The 23298-nt window shown below is 38.6% G+C and overlaps 1 protein-coding gene across 2 annotated transcripts in view; it reads right to left on the reverse strand.

The window, feature by feature from the left end:
• Positions 1-23298, reverse strand: part of mynn (myoneurin) — a 75499-nt gene that overhangs the window by 35604 nt on the left and 16597 nt on the right. For both annotated transcript variants that reach the window (XM_051922883.1, XM_028794745.2), the window contains exon 2: positions 11374-11674. In XM_051922883.1, coding sequence (XP_051778843.1) covers positions 11374-11642 — 269 coding nt within the window. In that variant the 5' untranslated portion in view covers positions 11643-11674. The remainder of the gene's footprint in view (positions 1-11373; positions 11675-23298) is intronic.

Consider the following 23298-nt stretch of genomic DNA (forward strand, 5'->3'; position numbering starts at 1 on the left):
GATGGCAGAACGTCTAATGAACAAGCAACAATTGAAGACAGCTACAGTAAAAGACTGGCAAAGCATCACTAGAGTGGAAACCCACCACTTGGAGATGGCCTAGGTGCCAGACTGTAAAGGACTTTCAACCAAATATTGAAAATGGTCATTTTAGATTTATAATTGTTAGAATTTGTCCAAATACTTTTGGGCCCCTGAAAATAGGGGGACCATGTATAAAAATGTCTGCATTTCTAAACAGCTCATACAATATTTTTGTTAAAGCTTAAAGTCTAGACTTCAACCATATCTTGATTGCTTTGTTTCATATCCATTGTGGTGGTGTAAAGAGCAAAAAAATATGAAAATTGTGTCACTGTCCAAATACTTATGAACCTAATTGTATGAAGAATACTACTGAATTTCCCTGACAGGATGAATAAAGTAATCTATCTATCTTACTATTGTCACATGGATGAATAAAGTATCTATCTATCTTACTATTGTCACATGTAGGGAACAACCAGTACTTGCCAGGAAATCCTGCAGCTCCTTTAATGTTGCTGTAGGCCTCTTGGTGGCCTCCCTGACCAGTTTTCTTCTTGTCTTCTTATCAACCTTGGAGGGCCATCCTCATCTTGACTGAGTCACTGTTGACCAATATTTTCTCCACTTGATGACTGTGTTCACTGTGCTCCATGTTTAATACTTTGGATACTTTTTTTGTACTGTTGTCCTGAATAATATCTTTCAATGATGAGATCCCATTCATGTTTTAAAAGCTCTTTGTAGACCATGGCTTTTCGAGTATGTTGCAACCAAGAAGATATCAGAATAATCCTACAGGAACAGCCACCATTTATGTGAGCTCAATCAGAGTCAGTTTAATTGATAACAGTTATATACTAACTACTATTTGAGACTTATTGTGATTGGTCAGTTCTGAATGCAGCCATATAATTGATTATTGATTGATTCACTAAACAGTTTATAATTTGTTTTCACCGTCCTTGTGTACACTGCAATTTGTAAAGATTGCAGTTCTGCAATAAGGGAGGAATAAGTTCTAACAGGATTTATCTTGGTTTCATTTTTATTACACAAAGTCTGCAATTTTGGCAGGGGTGTAGACGTTTTATATCCACTGTATGCACTATTGGAATCCAATATATATCTAATAAAAAAAAACTAAATGGTTTGCATAATGCAAGGATTAATTACTAGTGAGTATATAAATTATACACACACACAAATACATAAACTGTACACTCACATTTTACTTTTTTTTGCTCATAATGCATAAATTGCTCATGATTTGTGTACTATTACTTAAAAAGCACATGTGAAAACAGCAGCTTTTAGACATATGTGACAAGTATCTCATTAAAATAAAAACCCCTTTACAAAGAAAAATTGAGTTTTAAAAAAATTGAAGCAGAGAAGGCACACTTCAATGCTATATCTGAAAACTGAAATGCACCTACTAACCTTTGGAAAATTGATTGTAATAGCTCAGGCAACTTAAATGTACTCATTAATTTGAGATTTTAACCATGTGACGCTGGACAAAACATTACCTGACTTCTCCCAGTATGTGGATTGTAACACCCGTGGAAATAGGATTATTGACCTACTGTATGCAAATGTTAAAGACACATACAGCGCCACCCCGCTGCCTGCGCTAGGGAAAGCTGATCATAACCTGGTTCTGCTTCAGCCTCACTACAAACCAAGAGAGTGAGGGAGCTACCTACAACCACACGCTCATTTAGGAAGTGGTCCCCTGAGGCAGAGCAGGCTCTGAGAGACTGCTTTGGAACTACGGAATGGGATATCCTGCAGGGGTCACATAGTGAGAACATTAAAAAGGTTGTTGACTGCACTACTGACTACATCAACTTCTGTATGGACATTGTAGTTCCAGTAAGAACAGTACGCTGCTATGCCAACAACAAGCCATGGACTACAAGTGACATCAAGGGCCTTTTGAACCAGAAGAAAAGGGCTTTTAAAGGCGGTGATCAGCATGAGCTCAAGTGCGTGCAGAAGGATCTCTGAGTCCAGCTCAGGGAGGTGAAGCAGCAGTACAGGAGAAAGCTGGAGCAGAAGTTGCAGAATAACAGCATGAAGGAAATGTGGGATGGGATGAAGATCATCACTGGCTGCAGCTCGAATAGGGGTGCCTCCATTGGGAGAGACAGGGAGAAAGCAAACCTGATGAACAATTTTTTTAGTAGGTTTGACCACCCTAACCCACTCTCACCTCAGAGTACTGCATCCTCCACCCATCCTTCTGCTGATATCAGCATAGGAGAGAGTTTTCCCCCACCCACAATTACTGCAGCCCAGGTACGCAGAGAGCTGAGGAGACTTCGTGCCAGCAAAGCAGTGGGTCCAGATGGAGTATTGCCACGACTGTTGAAGGCCTGTGTGTTGGAGCTGGGGAGTCCTCTACAGCGCATGTTCAACCTGAGCATGGAACAGGGGAGAGTCCAGAGGCTTTGGAAAACATCTTGCATCACCCCAGTCCCAAAGGTATGATGCCCTAGTGAGCTGAATGACTTCAGGCCTGTTGCCCTGACGTCACATGTGATGAAGACCATGGAGCGGCTGCTGCTTCACCACCTGAGGCCACAGGTCCGCCACGCCCTAGACCCTCTGCAGTTCGCAGACCAGGAGAAGGTGGGAGCAGACGATGCCATCATCTACATGATACACCGATCTCTCTCCCACTTGGACAGAGGCAGTGGTGCAGTAAGAATTATGTTTCTGGATTTCTCTAGCACCTTCAACACCATCCAACCTCTGCTCCTTAGGGACAAGCTGACAGAGATGGGAATAGATTCATCTCTACTCCCTGAACTATCTGAACTGAACTATCTTACAGACAGACCTCAGTATGCGCGTCTCGGGAACTGCAGGTCTGACATTGTGGTCAGCAGCACTGGAGCACCGCAGGGGACTGTGCTTTCTCCGGTCCTATTCAGCCTATATACATTGGACTTCCAATACAACTCGGAGTCTAGGGCTGCATCTAATGATTATTTTGGTAGTCGACTAATAGTTCAATTTTTTTTTCTATTAGTCATGATTATTTCATGCCTGACTATTTTGATGCCTGTGACCTGTGGTTGCACATCCTGTTCTGGGCTCCAGTGCATGTCTTACCTCACCTGCTCACGTCTGTCCACCTGCAAAAGTCGCCCTGATGTCTCTGCATTAACACGATTAAAATTAATAAAAATCAAATTAAAACAACAACCAGTGAAACATATGAATTTGAAAATAATCAGATGTTTTATATTACTGTGACCATCACAATAAAAAAGAAATACATTAAACAATACAAACTAAAGTGCACATAGTCTTTAAACAAAAAATGTGCATTTAACTTAACCAAAAATGGCCAATGGTGTGTCTTAAAGTCCAAAAGTTTAAATAAAGCTTCAATTCAAATAAAATAAAACAATAATGTACAGTTTATAAAAGATTCAGTTCATATATTCCTGATTGCAGTGCAGGAACGGGAGCATTTCAGCATGCTCTGGTGTGAGGTTGGCGCTCTTCTTTGAGACAATGTTCCCAGCTGCTGAGAAGAGACGCTCAGAGGGAGTAGAGGTAGCAGGAATACACAAGAATGATTTTTCAGACAGAGAAAGATGTTTTAACCATCACACTCTGAAGGAAAAAAGTGTTATAGTTTATCACATCAAGTACTATATTATGCCAAAATAAAAAAATAACGGACTAAAATATATAACAAGCTAATTACTGCCAGCATGCCGGAGCCGAGTATATTCGGAAAAGTACATTTGTTGAACGCCGCAACCAGCTACAGTCGGTTTCCAGTGCAATTTAGAAGCACGCCGAAGCCGAGTATATGCGGCGACATGCATTAATTGAACTCCGCAACTGGCTAAAGTTGTTTCTCAGTGCAATTTGCCAGCATGCTGGAGCCAAGTATATTCGGCAACATACATTCATTGAACCCCGCAACCGGCTATATTTGCTTCAAGGAGCAATTTGCCAGCACGCCGAAGCTGATCAGTCAGTACCGTATATTCGCTGAGCAGCCAGCTCATGACCACTGCCGGCCCCGGCAGAACTGCAGCACCACTGTCTCTGGGATTCAGCTGCTGCACTAGATGAGCCTGCAATCATCAGTGTTTCCCTCTGTGTGTTCGCATGCAGACAGTTCAAGCACAGTTGGCTCTGCGATTTACTGAATTTTCAATGACGTCAGTTGCACCTTGAACATATAATAATAGTTTATTGCAGTAGGTTTTTTTTTTTTTTTTTTTAACAGTTTTTACAGTTCATTTGCAGTGTGTAATGTTGCAGTAATTGTGATGCTCTTTGCATGGAAAAAAAAAATGTGTTCCATTAAAATTTCACATTTTCTTTGTGAATTGTGACATTTACTTAATTAGTGCAGCTAAAAAGTATTTGGCGTCCAGGGGTGCATTAAACCCCAAGTATGTGTCGATTTAAGGGTTAACTATCATTGTCGAAACCTTGATATACACATTATAGTACAAACATCAGCGTTAACATGTGACACTAACATTACTCACTAAAACTCACCTCTCGAGAGATGGCGGCGGCATCACAGCTCCTGGGGCCTCATGCATAACGCCGTGCATAGAATTCGCACTATAACATGACGTAAGCACAAAAGCCGAAATGTGCTTACGCACAGAAAAATCCAGATGCAGGAATCTGTGCGTTTGCCAACTTCTGCGTTCTTCCGCTACATAAATCCCGCTCAGCGTGGAAATAAACGCACGTGCATGCGCTTGCTGTCCCGCCCCAACTCCTCCCAGAATTACGACTCTTTGAATATTCAAATCAATAAAAATAGCCCTTAAGCCCAGCGTTCTGTTAAAAGGCAATGGCAAAAGTACGAGGGAAAACAGAAGAATTTCAGCGAATACCAAATGGAGGCAAAGAAAAACGTACTATTTGTTGGTTAAAACAGTTATATAAGCAACAAAAGGAAGTTGATCGAGTGACATAGCGTGTCGGAGAAACTCGAAAGCTCAAGTTCACAAAGTCGCACAGTGCCGAAATAAAAAAGTTGTCACATATCAAAGTCGGCATGAAAAGGCGACTCGTAGCCCACCGTCTGAGTGTCATATGAAAGCTTATTAGGGTACAGTGAAAAAAAAGGCACACAGTGTGAAAAAAGCACGAAATGTCAACTTTAATCTCGAAATTTCCACTTTAATCACGTAGTTTATTTTGTCATTAAAGTAGAACATCATAAACTTCACCTTAAAATCGTTTAATTTACTAGTTTCTCAAATCCCATCGTAACTAAAGTAGCACATTAAATGCTTTGTTGTGTATTTGATCTTATATGTGCTCTATGTGCCTGAATCACCATGTGCTCTTCCTCCGACAGGACACAGAATCCATTACGTTCGTAATATTACAGCTGTCTGAGTAATTAAAATACTGAGAAGTATACGTGATATCATTTTCATGATGATATGAGTTAAAGCATGTTATTAAACATGGGAACATGGTGATGCAGTGATTGTTCATGTTTTACAGCAAGATGCTTGCTGCGCCATGCGCGACCTTCAATGAAATGCTTTATTACAGAAGTACTGTCTTTTTCAAACGTACTAACCCCCAATTCCTGTCCTTACTTTTCTTTCTCCAAATACCCAATCGCCACACAATCAGCTCTGTAATAGACATTAAGCCATCTGTAAGCTTAGAACGCCGATTCTTCAAAACTTTTAAGGAACATCGAAATATCTTCATAATGTTTAATTATTCTATCCATCTATCCTTCCAGTGTCGTGCCAGCCACAGTATGAAAACAGAGCGAGGCAGGAACAATCAGTGAACGAAGCTCAAGCTCGCTAGCGCTGCGGCACCGTGTAGTTAAAAGTTTTATCTGTATAATATAATCAACATATTTTGCTGCATTTCATCTTAAAAATGATATCGTCATCATATGTAAATACGCGCTTTATAAAGTGGCTCAGGATGTGCAATATTATAACTGTATCATAAGTACAATTACCTCACGGTAACTTGCAAGTACAAACAGTTCTACAAGGAGCACTTGAGCCGCCGTCGTGGATGTGGATCTAAGAAAGGGTAACCACACAGGAACAGTAGCACTGCTTTGACGCTGGGTGCCGCCAGTCTGCAAAACCTAACGGAGAACTTGCGTACGACAGGGTATGAGGTACCGTGAAAAAGTGCGTGGCTTTACGCCAAGTGTAGGTTTTATACATCACGATTTGAATGTGGAAATGTTCTTATGTAACATTTCTGTGCGTACGCATCGTTTATACATGAAGCCCCAGGATGCTTGCGTTGGGATACTGTGTGCAGTCTTGACAAACAATAACAAACGATACTGCCCCCAGACATTCATGTAGTGCATTGCAGTTACAAAAACCAATGTGGTTCTTTGTGACTGGAGCCTCTATCGAAGGTTCTGTTTATGACGCGTCGACAATAAAAAATCCACGTCGACGATTTTTTGTAGTCGACGTCGTCGATTACGTCGACTAATCGTTGCAGCCCTAGAGTTCTGCCACATGCAAAAGTTCACTGACGACACTGCTATCGTGGGCTGCATCAGGAGTGGGCAGGAGGAGGAGTATAGGAACCTAATCAAAGACTTTGTTAAATGGTGCAACTCAAACCACCTACAACTGAACACCAGCAAAACCAAACAGCTGGAGGTGAATTTTAGGAGGCCCAGGCCCCTCACGGACCCCGTGATTACCAGAGGTGACTGTGTGCAGAGGGTACAGACCTATAAATACTTGGGAGTGCAGCTGGATGATAAACTGGACTGGACTGCCAATACTGATGCTCTGTGCAAGAGAGGACAGAGCCGACTATACTTCCTTAGAAGGCTGGCATCTTTCAACATCTGCAATAATATGCGGCAGGTGTTCTATCAAACGGTTGTGGCGAGCGCCCTCTTCTACGTGGTCATGTGCTGGGGAGGCAGCATAAAGAAGAGGGACGCCTCATGCCTGGACAAACTAGTGAGGAAGGCAAGCTCTATTGTAGGCATTGAGCTGGACAGTTTGACATTTGTGGCGGAGCAACGGCCGCTGAGCAGGCCCGTCAATCATGTAGAATTCACTGCATCCACTGAACAGTATCATCTCCAGAGAGAGGGGCAGCTTCAGCGAAAGACTGCCGTCACTGTCCTGCTCCACTGACAGACTGAGGAGATTGTTCCTCCCCCACACTATGCGACTCTTCAATTCCCCCGGGGGGCGGGTAAACGGTAACATTATACAATGTTATTGACTGTTATACCTGCCTTGTACTCTCCACCTTGCACTTTTTAACTTGCACTGTGTTTTTATCACTCTTTAATTAATATTGTTTTTATCAGTATGCTGCTGCTGGAGTATGTGAATTTCCCCTTGAGGATTAATAAAGTATCTATCTATCTATCTATCTATCTAATTGCTATTTTTTGGTCTTAGCTATGTGTCTCCTTGCTGCAATAAGCTAGAAAAATTACAGTCCTATGAAAAAGTTTGGGAACCCCTCTTAATTCTTTGGATTTTTATTTATCATTGGTTTAGCTTTCAAAGTAGCAACTTCCTTTTAATATATGACATGCCTTATGGAAACAGTATTTTAGCAGTGACATTAAGTTTACTGGATTAACAGAAAATATGCAATATAACATCATAGCCCAAAGCACTTTGTTCCAAAATGAATCTGGCTGTCTAAATGAACTTTTGCATACAACAAGCGACTCTGTTTGTGGCGTGAGTGCAGAAAGGGCTTCCTTCTCATCACCCTGCCATACAGATGTTCTTTGTGCAAATTGCGCTGAATTGTAGAACGATGTACAGATACACCATCTCCACCAAGATGTTCTTGCAGGTCTTTGGAGGTGATCTGTGGGTTGTCTGTAACCATTCTCACAATCCTGCGCATATGCCGCTCCTGTATTTTTCTTGGCCTGCCAGACCTGGGTTTAACAGCAACTGTGCCTGTGGCCTTCCATTTCCTGATTACATTCCTTATAGTTGAAACTGACAGTTTAAACCTCTGAGATAGCTTTTTGTAGCCTTCCCCTAAACCATGATACTGAACAATCTTTGTTTTCAGATATTTTGAGAGTTGCTTTGAGGATCCCATGCTGTAACTCTTCAGAGGAAAGTCAAAGAGAAGCACAACTTGCAACTGACCACCTTAAATACCTTTTCTCATGATTGGACCCACCTGTCTATGAAGTTCAAGGCTTAACGAGCTAATCCAACCAATTTGGTGTTGCAAGTAATCAGTATTGAGCAGTTACATGCATTCAAATCAGCAAAATTACAAGGGTAGCCAAATTTTTGCACAGCCAGTTTTTCACATGTTTTATATATATTTCTCTTCTGGTTCGTCCTGCTTCTACTCCAAAACCAGTCCCGCCCACACGGCACTTCTCGATTCCTATTCGTCCTCCTCCAAACCCTTCCCCTTGCTGCCTGCGGCTCCTGGGTCTTTACAACAGCTTCTTACACAGCAAACATCAGAAGCTAAAAATTATCGTGAACACATTCGAGAATACAACTCTTCTCTAGCATTTGCTTCCATGGGTGCACAGATAACACAACCTCCTGGCCACGGACCATACTGTTTTAAAATACACGGGCAAATTTATCACCAAATCTCTCCACTATACTCGTAACACTTCTACCTCTCCAGGATACGGACAGTTGTATGTTTTTGACATAGCGCAAGCTACTGAAGTACGCTTACAAAATATGGCAAACTCTGCATGCAGCGAAAATTTACTTCTCCAGCTAGATTCCATGCTCAGAACCATCAACCCCTTCGCTAAATCATACAAACACATGCATGAAATTGCTCAGTCCAATCCAATAGCATCTGTATGAATGGTTTTCAAGGAAAACCCTAGGCAGGATTTACAACGATACAATGCCCTGACATGTCACACCGATGTTGCAGCGATTTTCGTCAGAGAAGATGGCGAACTGCCTGCCGAAAGGGACATTTGCATCTATCCCATAGGCAACTCCTGTAAACAGATTTCCACGCTCAATATGAATTGTGATCCTATGGTTTACCCACTTTTATTCCCTTACGGAGACATTGGCTGGCACAAAGATTTACAACATGTTCCCGATAAAAGAACCGGCAAGCGAATAAGGCTTACTCAATGCCAATTTTACACGTACAGATTAGCAATGAGGAATACATTTAGTATTTTGCACTCCAGCGGCAAACTATTCCAACAGTACATTGTAGATGCGTATGTTAAAACAGAGGGGGCGCGTCTCAACTATCTCAGATTACATCAACAAGATCTGCACGTGGAACAATACAAAGGACTATCAGACGCACTACAAGCAAACACTGAAAACAACAACGTACATGTAGGCAAAATGATCATATTACCGTTCACATTTCCAGGAAGTCCAAGATACATGCAACAAAATTATCAGGATGCCATGGCCATAATAAGTAAATTCGGAAAGCCTGATTTATTTATCACTTTCACATGTAATCCTGCTTGGCAGGAAATTCTGCATGCACTGTCGGATACCCAAAGACCAGAGCACAGACCTGATACCAGTCTTCAGCCACAGTCAGTTGTACGTGGCTTTTTCTAGGGTTAGATCCTTTGACTCATTATCTGTCTTCTCCACCAAAACACCTATGCACAACTGCGTCTTTCAAGTACAATTTATTTCTTCTTGATTTCAGAATTCCTTTCTCACCGTTTTCCGTTCCTATTCTTACACCGCCGAATGCTATGGCGGGCGTCAGCTAGTTTGATTTAATTTCATACAACTAAATACTGCTTCATTAAAAAATTTTGTTTGGAAAAAACCCCAGTACTCAGATGTTAATAGGAAATGAAAGACATACCACTGTTATCTTTTTTTGTTGAAAGTAAATTATTATGCAGGCTGAAACTTTTTCATATTATTGTATATCGCTACCACTTTCTCTTTAATATACACTGAGGCACTGTAAACATACAGTATGTAAACATTTAACGTCAAACAAATCAATGTCCAAAATATCTTTTCAAATGTCACGAAACTGAGAAACTGATAAATCCTACATAACAAAACATTAAATCAGTTAGTTCCATTGCTAAAGGCAAATTAACAGTACTAAACTAATGTAATTCATTAAAAATGTTTTGTTTTTCCCCCCTTTAGTCTTTCCATAAATGTAACTGGAGTGATCACAACCACTGTTTTTAGGTGCACATCAGTTTAATACAATATGATCAACAGTGGCTGAATAAAACATAGCTAGAAACACTTCATCACAAGGGGCACACACTTAGAATGAAAATGAACATTGGTAGAAATTACCAAAAAACATAACCCAAGAATAAGAATTGCTATAAAAAGACAAAAGGAAAAAAAAAAACAGATATGGCCGTTATTTTCTATTGCTTTTAATGAGAAAACAAACTGACTTTTGCTTGTTGAGATATTTAAAAGTTATAGCATACAGCAGTAAGTCAGGTACATGGTGCTCTGGAGAGGGAAAAAAACTCCCTCAAAATGCTTTGTGACGGGGTACATTTTCAAGTAGCCGATGTCTGTCTGATTTATTAATGAAAAAGACAATTAACCAATTATAAAATTTGAGAAAGACTGATCAAACAAAAAAAAAAGTTCTCAACTTGGTGTGAAGTTAAGAAAACATTCATTCTTATATTTACAAATGTCAGTTCAGCCATCAAGTAAGTCCAGGACATAGTGATGATCACCACTGTAACAACAAGACATTTGAGTTTGAGACTTGCCATTATTTTGCAATTCAATTTTGCAGACCACTGTGGTTACAATTCAAACAAGTTCTGGTCCAATGCTTTTTAATTAAAGCCACTTAACTAATGTGTGTTCAGAATAATCCTCTGCACATTTTTATATATGATTCTTTTCACTCTCTCTGTATTTATATTGTGACTCAGTTTAAAAATTAACTTTGCTGAGTATCCTTCAATTCTGTATAGATATACTGAATTACATTATAGCCTAAACTGAAATAGTCATTTACTACTGTTTTGAAATAGGGATTCAAATGATCATTTAACTGTTTCAACAGAAGGAGAAGCAAAATTTAAACCAGTAATTTTAGCAAAAAACAGTGAACTCGTATGTGAATGCATAAAATACATTATAGCAAAGCTAACATCACTGTTATTAGTAACAATTCTGCATTTAACATACTAAAGAATAATGTGTTCTTTTAAAAAGCAATAAATGTGTCAACAATATTTCTACTTAGGCAGAAGCAAGACATAAAGAAGATTAAGGATGAAATCCTTCAACCCTTACCTGAAGTATAGTGATAGTTTAGTGCAAAACTGAGATGTTTTAGCAGTGTAAAACTGAAATTCCTTGTGAAACATACCCATTAATGTCTATGTCTCCAGTGTAGAGAAAATCCAGCAGGTTCTGAAACACATGCTCAGTCACCAGTGTGGGGTCCAGAAAAGTGATGCTACTCACTGTAGGTACACCGCTTAGAGCTGCAAAGTATTCACTAAATGCTGCCAGGACATTCTTGTGGGCCTTAAACTGCGAACGGCCAATCACGACCGTGCAGTCACAAAGATAGCCACGCTCACGTTGATTGTTGAGTTTCTCCAGTAGATATTTGCAGTGGTTGAAGGGTTGCATGATAAAGATATTATATTGTTACACAGTGAAACCTAAGGAAAGAAAAAAAACAAAGTTTTAACTAGAAAACAGAAAAAAGGAAATGCCCCACCTTCAAGAAGCGTTTCTAATATGAAGTCATATAAGAATAAAAACAGTAACCTTCTTTCTTTCATAGCAACTTCCAAAACAACCAGCATTTAAGGTGGAACTGTTTTCTTTGATACGAAGCGTTTCTAATATGAAGTCATATAAGAATAAAAACAGTAACCTTCTTTCTTTCATAGCAACTTCCAAAACAACCAGCATTTAAGGTGGAACTGTTTTCTTTGATACAATCCATCAGGTAGACAATCTTGCTTTCAATTGTCACACAAATAACTGAAATCCCAATGATTTATAATAATAAATGTAAACAGTATATTTGAAAGAGAGTTAAAACTTCTGCAATCTACAAATATGGTACTGCTCAAGATAAACAATGACAAACAAGCAATGCATTATCACAAATTATTTATCAAACTTTCATGTAGACTGAACACTACGTGGTTCTCAATACAGTATTAATTAAACAAAGATAAAATGATTCTGTGGGTCCTCCAAATCATAAAATGTGTTTTCTTTTAAGGGATTTCATGATTTATGTTTATAAACATAATTTTTATCTTTTTTAAGCTTGCACAATGAGCTTTGTTTGCTTATATTTCCTTCTGAGTCAAACAGCATTAGCAAAGCTGAAAGTGCCTACAGGTGTAATACTCTTGCTTGAAAAACTCATGTGAATACCACACATTTACAATGAATGTGAAAAGCAACTCTTAAAATAACCAAAGTATATTTCCAAAACATTTCCATGAATTTTGTATTTACACTAGTGTTCGAAACGTTAAGTTTTTATTCACCTAAGCTGCACGGTGGAAAAGCTTAATAAATTATTATGAGCCCTGAATTGTTTGGATTAAAAGTAGGAATGCACCAGTGCCATTATTTTTGACAGCTAATATAGAACTGGGCATTTAAGTGAATACTACAGGCTAACACTGAGTACTGAACAAGTACTTTTATTAGAAACAAAAGTAAGATGATACATTTTCAAAAACAAATATGAAAAAAAAAACTTTTTATTTAATATGCTATAGGGAGTGAAACAACATGTTTTAAGAAAGAGTAAAAATATTTTTAATAGCTTTTAACAAAATTGACATCTTTTTGTAAATGTTTTAAATATTTAGTCAACAAAATATACAAACATTTAAAAATTATATAAAAGTAAAAAACAGTACTTCAGTAAAAAAAAAAAAAAGAAAAAAAGAAAAAAAAGAAAGCCTAATAAATAAACTTTCAAATACAGGGACAGGTCCTTTTAAAAACAATAATATTTCAGCTCCATCACAGATCCGTTTAGAGTTACAGGCTTCATGAAAAAGCCATTCACTGCACAAACTGGTGCAGAGCACTAACAGTTTTCGTTAAGAAGTACCCAAGAAAGCATTTTTTAAAAATTTTCTTGCTTTATAGGCTTTCTGGTGTGTGTTCAGACCAAAGTGTGTGTGTATATTTATTTACTTATTTATCTATTTATGTACGTACGTATGTATTTATTTGTTTAAAGAGCTTCTATAAAAAGCCAAACTTCCTTTTGGTGACAAAATAAAGTTCTATCTATCTACAATATTTATCTAAATATGACTATATTACCTATGAAGGAGTGGACAACATGTCTGATTTCAGGATATTAGGTTGAAGTAATTATTTCTGCATTTCAAGTTGTCATGTGTACATAGTAGACTGAAATTCCTACTTGGGTGTCTCCTCAGAATAGTGACAGCAAAACAGTACTAACAAAAGACATGCACATGAATGTTTGTCCTATGTTTGTGTTATCTGTATTATAAATATTTTAATTTTTCTTTGTTAACAGTGTGTTTGTAAAGCTTAATGTACATATAACTTGTACACTATTGTGGCAGTTGCATGTGCATTAATAGTACTGGTAAACGCACATATTGAGAGCAGTTCATTTTGCAGAGTAGGCTCTAAACTGAGAAACGGAGTCTTTTGTGAACTGAATATACTAAAGGTTATATTGTGATTATCTTTTAAGTATTTAGCCTTGTTAGATGACTATACATTAAGAAACAACCTAAGCATTGAAAAAAAGAAAAAGAATAGGCTTAATCTACAGGTAATAAGTTATCAATCTTTAATTTGCTTGTGTTAATATCTATAGTATCAGCACCTCTCTTCAAAATTTCTGTGTCGCATAAGTTAGCTTTTTTTATCTGAAAAACTACTAAATAGCAACATAACTGTTTAATTTTGAGGCTCTGCTGAATCTGAATGTATCTGAAGTGCAACCAGCAGAGAATTAAAGGTGGTGCAAGCAAACGTTATTTGAGTGTCTGAAGCACCAAAGGGTGATGTGCACAAATTTCAATGCATCAGCAAACCAGTGCATACAGTACATGTGTTAAATACAAAATGAACTGAGAAATCTCATCATCAGTCCTTTCACAATGGGAGATGGAATAGTGGAATGTTGCGATTTAGAAAACTAATTCATCCTTATTTAGGTTTAATTTTTTTTTTGTCTTCAGCTTAAGTACATAATACATCCCACCTTCAAATTAGCATGTAACAGTTATAATGAAAATAAACTTTATACTGGAAAGACACATATCATACAAGAAAATCGATCACTAAACTATATTGTTCCTGTTTGTTGTATATGAAGGAAATGCTACTTACTTTCTGATTTACTGCCAGCCACCATAATTTTTTGCAAATTTTTACATTTTATGGCTAGTCCCTGATTAAGTTTTCTGCCACCCGACCTTCATTTTTATGTGGATTCAACCATAGGATCACTATTCATTAAGTGTTGTTAATTGACTAGTGTTTCCTAAATGTACAAATGGAAACTAGGGATGCACCGATACCACTTTTTTGGAAAACGAGTACGAAAACGAGTACGAGTACGAGTACTTGCATTTCAGTACTCGCCGATACCGAGTACTTGCCGATACCGAGTACTTAATAAAAACATGATTTAAATTTACAGGTAACAGCTTTAGTCATATAATTTAACAAAAAAAAAACAAGAAACTCTCGTCTATCCACTGGGAGGTTAGGCTAATTAGCGACACGGGGCTAACACTGCTTGTCCAAATATCCGTGGTGAAACTAAACGCAGAGGAGGCTTGCAGTAGGCTGTGGGTATGTTTTTTCACGGAGTCGTGTAGTTTAGGCAGCTCCGTGTCAGTCATGTAGCGGCAGCTTGGGACATCATATCTGGGCTCCAGAACATGGAGGAGACGCAGGAATCCCACATTTTCTACCTCCGAGAGGGGCTGGTCACTCAATGCAATGTACTCGATAATTGCCTGTGTTATTTTCACAGCACGTGGATTGTCTCTGGACATTTTCTCTCGTCTTGCAAGAGTTTGCTTGCAGCGTGGGTTGTGTTGGTTTAGAAGCGTGGGTAAACTCTTTGTACTCGTTGTCATGTTGGGATTTTAGGTGCTTGATTAAATTACTTGTGTTAAATGCGCTACCTTTTGAGCCTCCTCTGGACAATTTCGCTGAGCACAATTTGCAGTCCGCCTTTGTTTTGTCGTCTTTATTCACTTCGAAATAGTTCCACACGGCTGACACGTCTCGCCTCGCCTTCTCCCCGCTCTGAGCTGCAGCCGGGGCCTGAGGGTGGGCACTCGGCGCCTGTGATTAACCCCTTACACGCCGCTCAAACATAGACATTTCTCAGACCGTGGTATCGGTCCCCGGTATCGGGGGACTTTTAACGAGTACGAGTACTTTAGAAAATGTGGTATCGAGGCCTATACCAGATACCCGTTTCGGTATCGGTGCATCCCTAATGGAAACACAGCAGCAAATGTTGGATACCTTACAAAATGACATATGAACAATTAAAAGTTTTGCTACAAAAGTTGCTGATTTAAATGACAGTATCCTTTATATAATTTTGAAGCATTTGCTTATAACTACTAAAAACAAAATTTTCATGACTAAATTTAGCACATTCATGCTGTAGTTTAATCAACCTATGTATACATGGGATGTTCAAACAAACACTTTTGCTTATCTAGGATCTTTACAGAATTGGCATATACTGTATTTATGTATAAATCAACCCACATATAACCACAGCTGTCTAAACTTTTATTGATTCCTCTTCTGAAAACATTAATAAAAATGAGTTTAAATGATGTACAGTAATCCCTCCTCCATCGCGGGGGTTGCGTTCCAGAGCCACCCGCGAAATAAGAAAATCCGCGAAGTAGAAACCATATGTTTATATGGTTATTTTTATATTGTCATGCTTGGGTCACAGATTTGCGCAGAAACACAGGAGGTTGTAGAGAGACAGGAACGTTATTCAAACACTGCAAACAAACATTTGTCTCTTTTTCAAAAGTTTAAACTGTGCTCCATGACAAGACAGAGATGACAGTTCAGTCTCACAATTAAAAGAATGCAAACATATCTTCCTCTTCAAAGGAGCAAACAAATCAATAGTGCTGTTTGGCTTTCAAGTATGCGAAGCACCGCGGCACAAAGCTGTTGAAGGGGGCAGCTCACACCCCCCCTCTGTCAGGAGCAGAGAGAGAGACAGATAAAAAAATCAATACGTGCCCTTCGTGCTTTTAAGTATGCGAAGCACCGTTCAGCATGTCGTTTCAGGAAGCAGCTGCACAAAAGATAGCAAACGTGAAGATAATCTTTCAGCATTTTTAGACTAGCGTCCGTATCGTCTAGGTGTGCGAACAGCCCCCCTGCTCACACCCCCCTACGTCAGCGCAAGAGAGAGAGAGAGAAAGTAAGTTGGGTAGCTTCTCAGCCATCTGCCAATAGCGTCCCTTGTATGAAATCAACTGGGCAAACCAACTGAGGAAGCATGTACATGAAATTAAAAGACCCATTGTCCGCAGAAACCCGCGAAGCAGCGAAAAATCCGCGATATATATTTAAATATGCTTACATATAAAATCCGCGATGGAGTGAAGCCACGAAAGGCGAAGCGCGATATAGCGAGGGATTACTGTACTTAATTTAAAATTTTAATATTTACATGTAATTAGCACTAATTATAGTCAATTATTCCAGACCAGAGTTACATTTTTGTTATCACTGCAATGAGTCTCCAGGCACATTCTGCAGCAATCAACTGTTTTGCAGTCCAGTGATTCTGAACATATTTGGCAACCTCTTTGTTGTGTGTCCACTTTTGCTTCTGTAATAAGTTGTTTCAAGTGATGTGACGTGTGCCGTTTCATTGCTACAGCTGCCTGATCCTTTCACTTTCAACCTCCTTCACCCCTTAGCTCTGTCCCTTTACAATTTCCTGCTCAGAACATTCAGGATCTGATTGCATCAGAAGTATCACTCTGCACTGATTTACTGTGTTGTTTGTCATTTGTCTGACTGCTGCATACTTCCAAGTATCCACCACCACCAACAACAACAAGGACTCTTTCAAGGATTTTCTATGCTGATAAGCATTAACAGCACTTACTTTTCTTATCTCTCTAAACTCAAAAATACCTAAACAATGAGCAACATAACAGAAATGCAGATGTAATTACACCTTCTTAGTTTTTTTTCCACTTTTTCTTCTATAAGAAGCTGTAACAAGTGACATAACTTGTTCTGTTTCACGCTGTGTAGCTACTGAAGCTACAGTACTACAATCGATGACACAGACTCTTTCAAGGGCTTGCATTGTAGCATTTGTTTTCATATCCCTTACCGCTATAAACTCGTAAATGCCGACATAAAAGGTAACGACAGAGAAACGCAGATTTCAGGAACATATATAGACAGAAAAAAATCCTGAAAAATGCAGGTTTTTTTCGAGCGCCATTTGAAAACACAGCACTTAAACCAATCATGTAGAATAAAAAATACAAAAAGATCACTTTACTAGCAACCCTATGTGTTTTATGTGAATAAACAATGTCACGCATGTGTGTTAAAGCAGTGGTCCCCAACCTTTATGACAGCAAGGACCACTTTACTTGAAGCAAATTTTTCCTGGGACCGGTTTGTCTCCATCTTCGGGTGGTTTGTAGGGCAGTTTTATACACAATTTACATAACATTTCTATTATTATTAAAGTTATTAAGCAGTTCGCATACGTTTGCAATCTGAGATTTTTCTTCTTTTTTTGCATATAACAAAGACATATGCTTTACATTTGCCAATCCAACAGATTGCACATCACAAACATTAATACTGCAATCTTTTTTTTGTGTCTGCCGTTTCTATAGGAGGGTGACAATGAGTTAAATTCCAATGGATGTTTTTCAAATGTTGACAAGCAATAAGCAAAAGGAATCACTGAAAACCACAGACAACAAAAACAGCAAAAAAAAAAAAAAAAAACAGTACGAGGAAAGTTCGAAGAAAGAGATTTTTTTACAATGTTTCTGAGCTGCGACCACAGATCTAACTGCTCTGTGGATGATTCATTCAAGCATTTCAAGGTCGCTTCGTTGTAATGAAAGCATCTGTTGAATGTACTTTGTAGTAACGTGATTTCTATAGACTCATGTCATAAGGGGAAACTGTCGGGACCATAAAAATACTTTGTTGTAATAGTCTCTCACCTCGGTCTCTCTCCTCTCTCTGCACCGCTGCAAAGCCCCGCCTGCCAAGCGTTCTGAAAAGTCCGAGTGAGTCGCCGTTGCCGGCAGTTCTCGCGGACCGGGGGTTGGGGACCCCTGGTTTAAAGGACTCAAAGTAGAACTGGTATTTGATTAAACACACAATTTTGCTGGGGTGTGTTTGTGTAAAAAAGGAGCACAGCTGGCATTAAATGTATTACTAGCTATTTTTAAAAGGTACTAAGTTTCTGGTAGCAACTGAATAACAAGTACACTATATGAATGCAATCTGCAATCTTTTTACAATGTAAAATTTAAGCCAGCTATTTATTTTTCAGTATGTCAAACTAATGTGTATATTTAAATGTAATTGTATTTATCCTGATTTTTACATATTATCATTGCAGTAATCACAAAATAATGGCAAATTATGATAAATCCAGAAAACACAAGCTGTGTTGCCACCATTAAGAAATGCAGAAAAACCCCATAATTTCTCAATGATAAATCATGTCTACAATGGAATTTCTGCATCAACCTAGGGTTGTCCAATATATGTTCAGCTCAGCAGTTATTTGATTTTCCACAACTTCTTTTGAATGTTAAATACAATCCATAAAATCTCTAGCACTCTTTCTAAGCCTGTCTATGTTGACTTTGTCCATGTAGCCTGGCGGTGTGAGCATTAAAAATATATACAGTGGAACCTCGGTTTGTGAGTAACTTGGTTTACGAGTGTTTTGCAAGACGAGCAAAAATTTTTAATAAATTTTGACTTGATAAACAAGCGAGGTCTTGTAGCACGAGTAGTATGTATACTCTTTGTCTGCTGAGCGTCATGTGATCACAACTGAGCTGATGGTTCTTCTCTCTCTCGCTGTGGGATTGTGGGCAATCATCTCCTATTCTCTGTCTGAGTCGGCGTGCCTCACTCATAGTAAACATCCGTACGAGCATACACTGTTTATTACAGCATTATAACATTGTGACTGTGTGTGCACGCGCTTGTGTGTGTGTGTGTGTGTGTGCTCGTGCGCTCGTGTGTGCGGTGACATGCGAGTCCCCGTCTTGCACACTAAAACACAAAGCTGAGTCTTAGTACTTTAGCAACATCAGCTTTATTCAGCTTGAAACAGACACAGCAGTCAGGCAGGGCTCTGCACATTTATAATGTTCCTTGTAGCACCCATCGACGGCAGGCGCTTATAGCATGTCCGCGATCTTTTCGGATTCACTTTTATGGCGAACTGCTACAGCCCTGGGAGACTGCGATTGCTTTGGGACGCTCTTCCGCGTGTCGTCCCGTTGGGTGGAATCCCACAAGAGTTTAGAAACTCACTCACACCAGCCATGATTCTTTTCAAAGGTAAAGTGCAGGTTAACTTGTTTTATGTATTTTTACTTTATATTTTGTATTAATCATTTTTATATGAACAGTTTTGGGTTGTGGAACAAATCATCTGAGTTTCCATTACTTCTTATTGGGAAATTCACTTTGATATACGAGTGCTTTGGAATACAAGCACATTTCCGGAACGAATTATGCTCGCAAACCGAGGTTCCACTGTAACAAGAAATCGAGGAGGAAGAGTTTACAACAGAAAGGGTTAGTGCTGCTGTTTGCAAATGTTTTGATTGTCCTGGGATGACACTTGAAGCAGCAAAGCATCTAACGATAAAACATGTTACTGCATAAAGAAAAGGACTTGTTGGCAGGTGTAAGTGCCTGCAATATGCTCTTCTGCCTGCCAGTCAAAATGGGTCCCTGCAATAAGCTAAGTCCAATAAAATAAGGGCTTTTCTGTTGCAGTGTGTGCAAGTTTGAAAAACAAAGCAATGGTGAGGGAGGTTGGGGTATTGTGTGATACAAGCTGCTGTGAATATCATATTGCAAAGATATGTTAGCCTACTTAACTTGCATTAATAAAATACTCACATTTTGTCTGTGACTAAATCACTTCACTAGCCAGTAATTAGCATTACTGGACATTTTGTTTTTATATTTTTTATTAGCAGGTGAATTGAGCTTCCAAATGACTATGAGAAAGTCAGTGCTAAATGACTAAGTTATGGTATTGTATTACCTCATCTGGTTTAGTGTTGTGTTTTGTTTGTTTGAGTCATGCCATTTTAAGAATTCACAGTTTACAATGTTTATATTACGATGTTTCCCAAGTTGTGTACACCAATGATTAAACAAATATATTTAGTTAAATAAAACAACTACACTAAAAGATTAGCTAATGTCTATACAATGCTTATAATTAGTTATATTACCTTTCCATCAAGCATTTATTCATATCTTTAAACATAGTATGTGGTAGCATTTGGGATATGGCTTTTCTTTGAGTGCCTTCGTAGATATATCCTAATTTTACTACAGGTTCTATTAATTGCTAGATTTGTTTTGTAATTCTGTTTCCAGAACTGGCTGATTAGTTTTTCAGAACTGTTTTACTTGAGCTGTTAAAACACTATATAAATATTGTATTTTACTCTTTATTTGCTGTAATTTGCTGTTTATAGACAATCCATATATATTAATGTCATTGGACTGAAGAAATGGATTTATTTGTATTTAGAAAAAAAGCAATAAATTAAATATATGGTTGTCCTCTGTGCTCTATTCTGTGACTCTCTGACCAGAGTCAGAAAGGGCAAGTACTATATACGCAGATACATAATTTGGAACCATTACATGTTTTGTAAATTATAAAAATAATGTGTACAATATACACACCTACATACATTACAATCTGTGAGTTGTGAAGTAATGAATTATGAGCCTTATCTTTCCTTTAATAAAACATTCAAATGAAGAGAGGGACAGAGAGCAGTGTTTACTGATTGTACCTATAAGAAGACCAAGGCAGAGTGGATAAAAAAAAGGGCAAGAAGGGCAAGGGTGAGATTGCCTGCATACATTAAGTGTGTTGGTCTCATCCATTGTGAGAGATGAACATCTAGGATGGAGCTCCACTGGCTGCAGAAATCGCCAGTCTCAAGCAAATAATTGGAAATGAACATGGCTTCTCTATCTCCGACATCCACTACTACCAATAGCCTCAGAGAGTCAAAAACATCAACTCCAACTAGACTCGCAACTCCACCTTTGGAGTGCACAGAAGATGGAGACCAACTGTCTGAGCTGATGGTAATGAATACCACACTCTTTGAGAGAATATAAATGATATAGTAACATAAAGAACGATATAAAAAGGATATACACCAAAGAAATGAGAAGCTGCTTCAGGATATATAAAAACCAGGAGGTATGTTTAAGCAATACCTTTGCTGTAACCTTTAAAACCATTCTCACAAGAACTGATGAAAAAATTGAGAATAAAATTAAGTGTACTTGGTGCTCATTTTGAATAAGTTAACATTTACAACTCATATTGAAGTAGCAGAACAATTGACTTCCACCTTTGACAAAAACGCAACTGCTGTAGAATCCAAATGCAAAGTTCTCAGTGGTAAACTAGTTATGCTGGAAGATACATATACATGGAACAACATCAGAATTGAAGGTCTCTCTGAAAACCTTGAATGTGTATACCCAGTGAAATTCATAGCTGAACTATTCTCTAAAATAACTTGAGGACTTCAAATCAGACACCAAAATCTCAGTAGCTTACCGCATATGTAGATTGAATGCCTCAAAACTGAGAATCCCAATTGTCCATTTCGACAAACTGCAGGTTAAAGAAAATTTGATGTTAATTCTCAGACACAAAGAGATTACATTTGAAAATAACTGCATTTGTATTTTCCCATATTTCTCTCCTTCAACAACTCCCAAATAAGCTGCATTCTATAGCATTATACAGCACTTACGCAAAGCTGAAATCAGATACAGAATCTTGTTTCCTGCCGATTTGAAAGTGATTTTTGATAACCAATTTTACATCTTTAATTCTCATAAAGAAGCAGAAAAGAACTAAAAAGACTGATCCCAACATCATTTAAAACATGAACATGAGTCAGATCATGTCCAGGTAATGCAAAGAAGATTCTGCTTGCAACTTGGTCTATTTGTAAAAAAATGTTTGCCGTAATTATACATTCTCTTTCCTTTTTGGCTACTTTTATTTTTTCTTTTTCTGTCAAATTACTATATTCCTTCTATTAAATAAATATATGTATATTTTGGTAACCTTTAAGTAACTAGTAAATTACAGTATTATTAGACTCCCCCATACCAGCCCCCCCCGAGGGCACTGTTTAACATTATACTCTAGGTGTATTCTATCTGGACTGTACTATCATAAGTTATCTCAATTTTAATCCTTACTACCCTGCTGCTGGGGATTTGTTCTGATCTGGATGTGCCCTGTCTCTTGGAATGATTGATGGCTTGGAGGGGAGCGAAAAGAAAGAGAGCATTCATGCTTTTTACTCCAACAACTGTAAGTGCCAACATAATAATAGGCTCCTTAGCCAGAATATCTGGCAATAATAGGAAATCAAATGGTTAAAGCTATTGAATTGAACAACATATTACCTTTACTTAAGTTTACAAAATGTCCTCAAACATTCATAAGCAGTGTCTCTCTGACCAAAGACTGAACTTTGTGAGCTAGAATGCCAAAGGTCTCAATCACGATCTAGAGGAAAAAAGTACAGTGGAACCTCGAGATACGAGCACCTCTGTATACGAGAAATTCAAAATACGAGGAAAGTATGAGCGAAAAATTCAGCTCTAAATACGAGCATTGGTTCGCGTAACGAGCCACGAGCCAGGCTGTGGGTATAGCTCGCGGCTTAGCAAGGGGGCGTGGTAGCAGTTGCGAGCCGCGATCTGCGGTGTCTGCGTTTCTCACTTAAGTGCACAGGTGGGAAACTGCCCACATCCATGATTATTCCTGTGGCTGATGGGCTGCAGCTGCCATGTCCTCCCCGCATATATAGAGAAGCGCGAGCCGGTTAAAGGGGAGAAAAAGTAAAAGAAAAGAGAGAGAGAGAGAGAGAGAGAGAGAGAGGGGGGGGGGGGAGTAGGTTAGGCTGGCTCGCGCAGGCTCGCGTGTAGCTGAACAGGCGAGCCAAACAGCTGA

This window comes from Erpetoichthys calabaricus, chromosome 2 (assembly GCF_900747795.2).
Source record: "Erpetoichthys calabaricus chromosome 2, fErpCal1.3, whole genome shotgun sequence".
Lineage (NCBI taxonomy): Eukaryota > Metazoa > Chordata > Cladistia > Polypteriformes > Polypteridae > Erpetoichthys > Erpetoichthys calabaricus.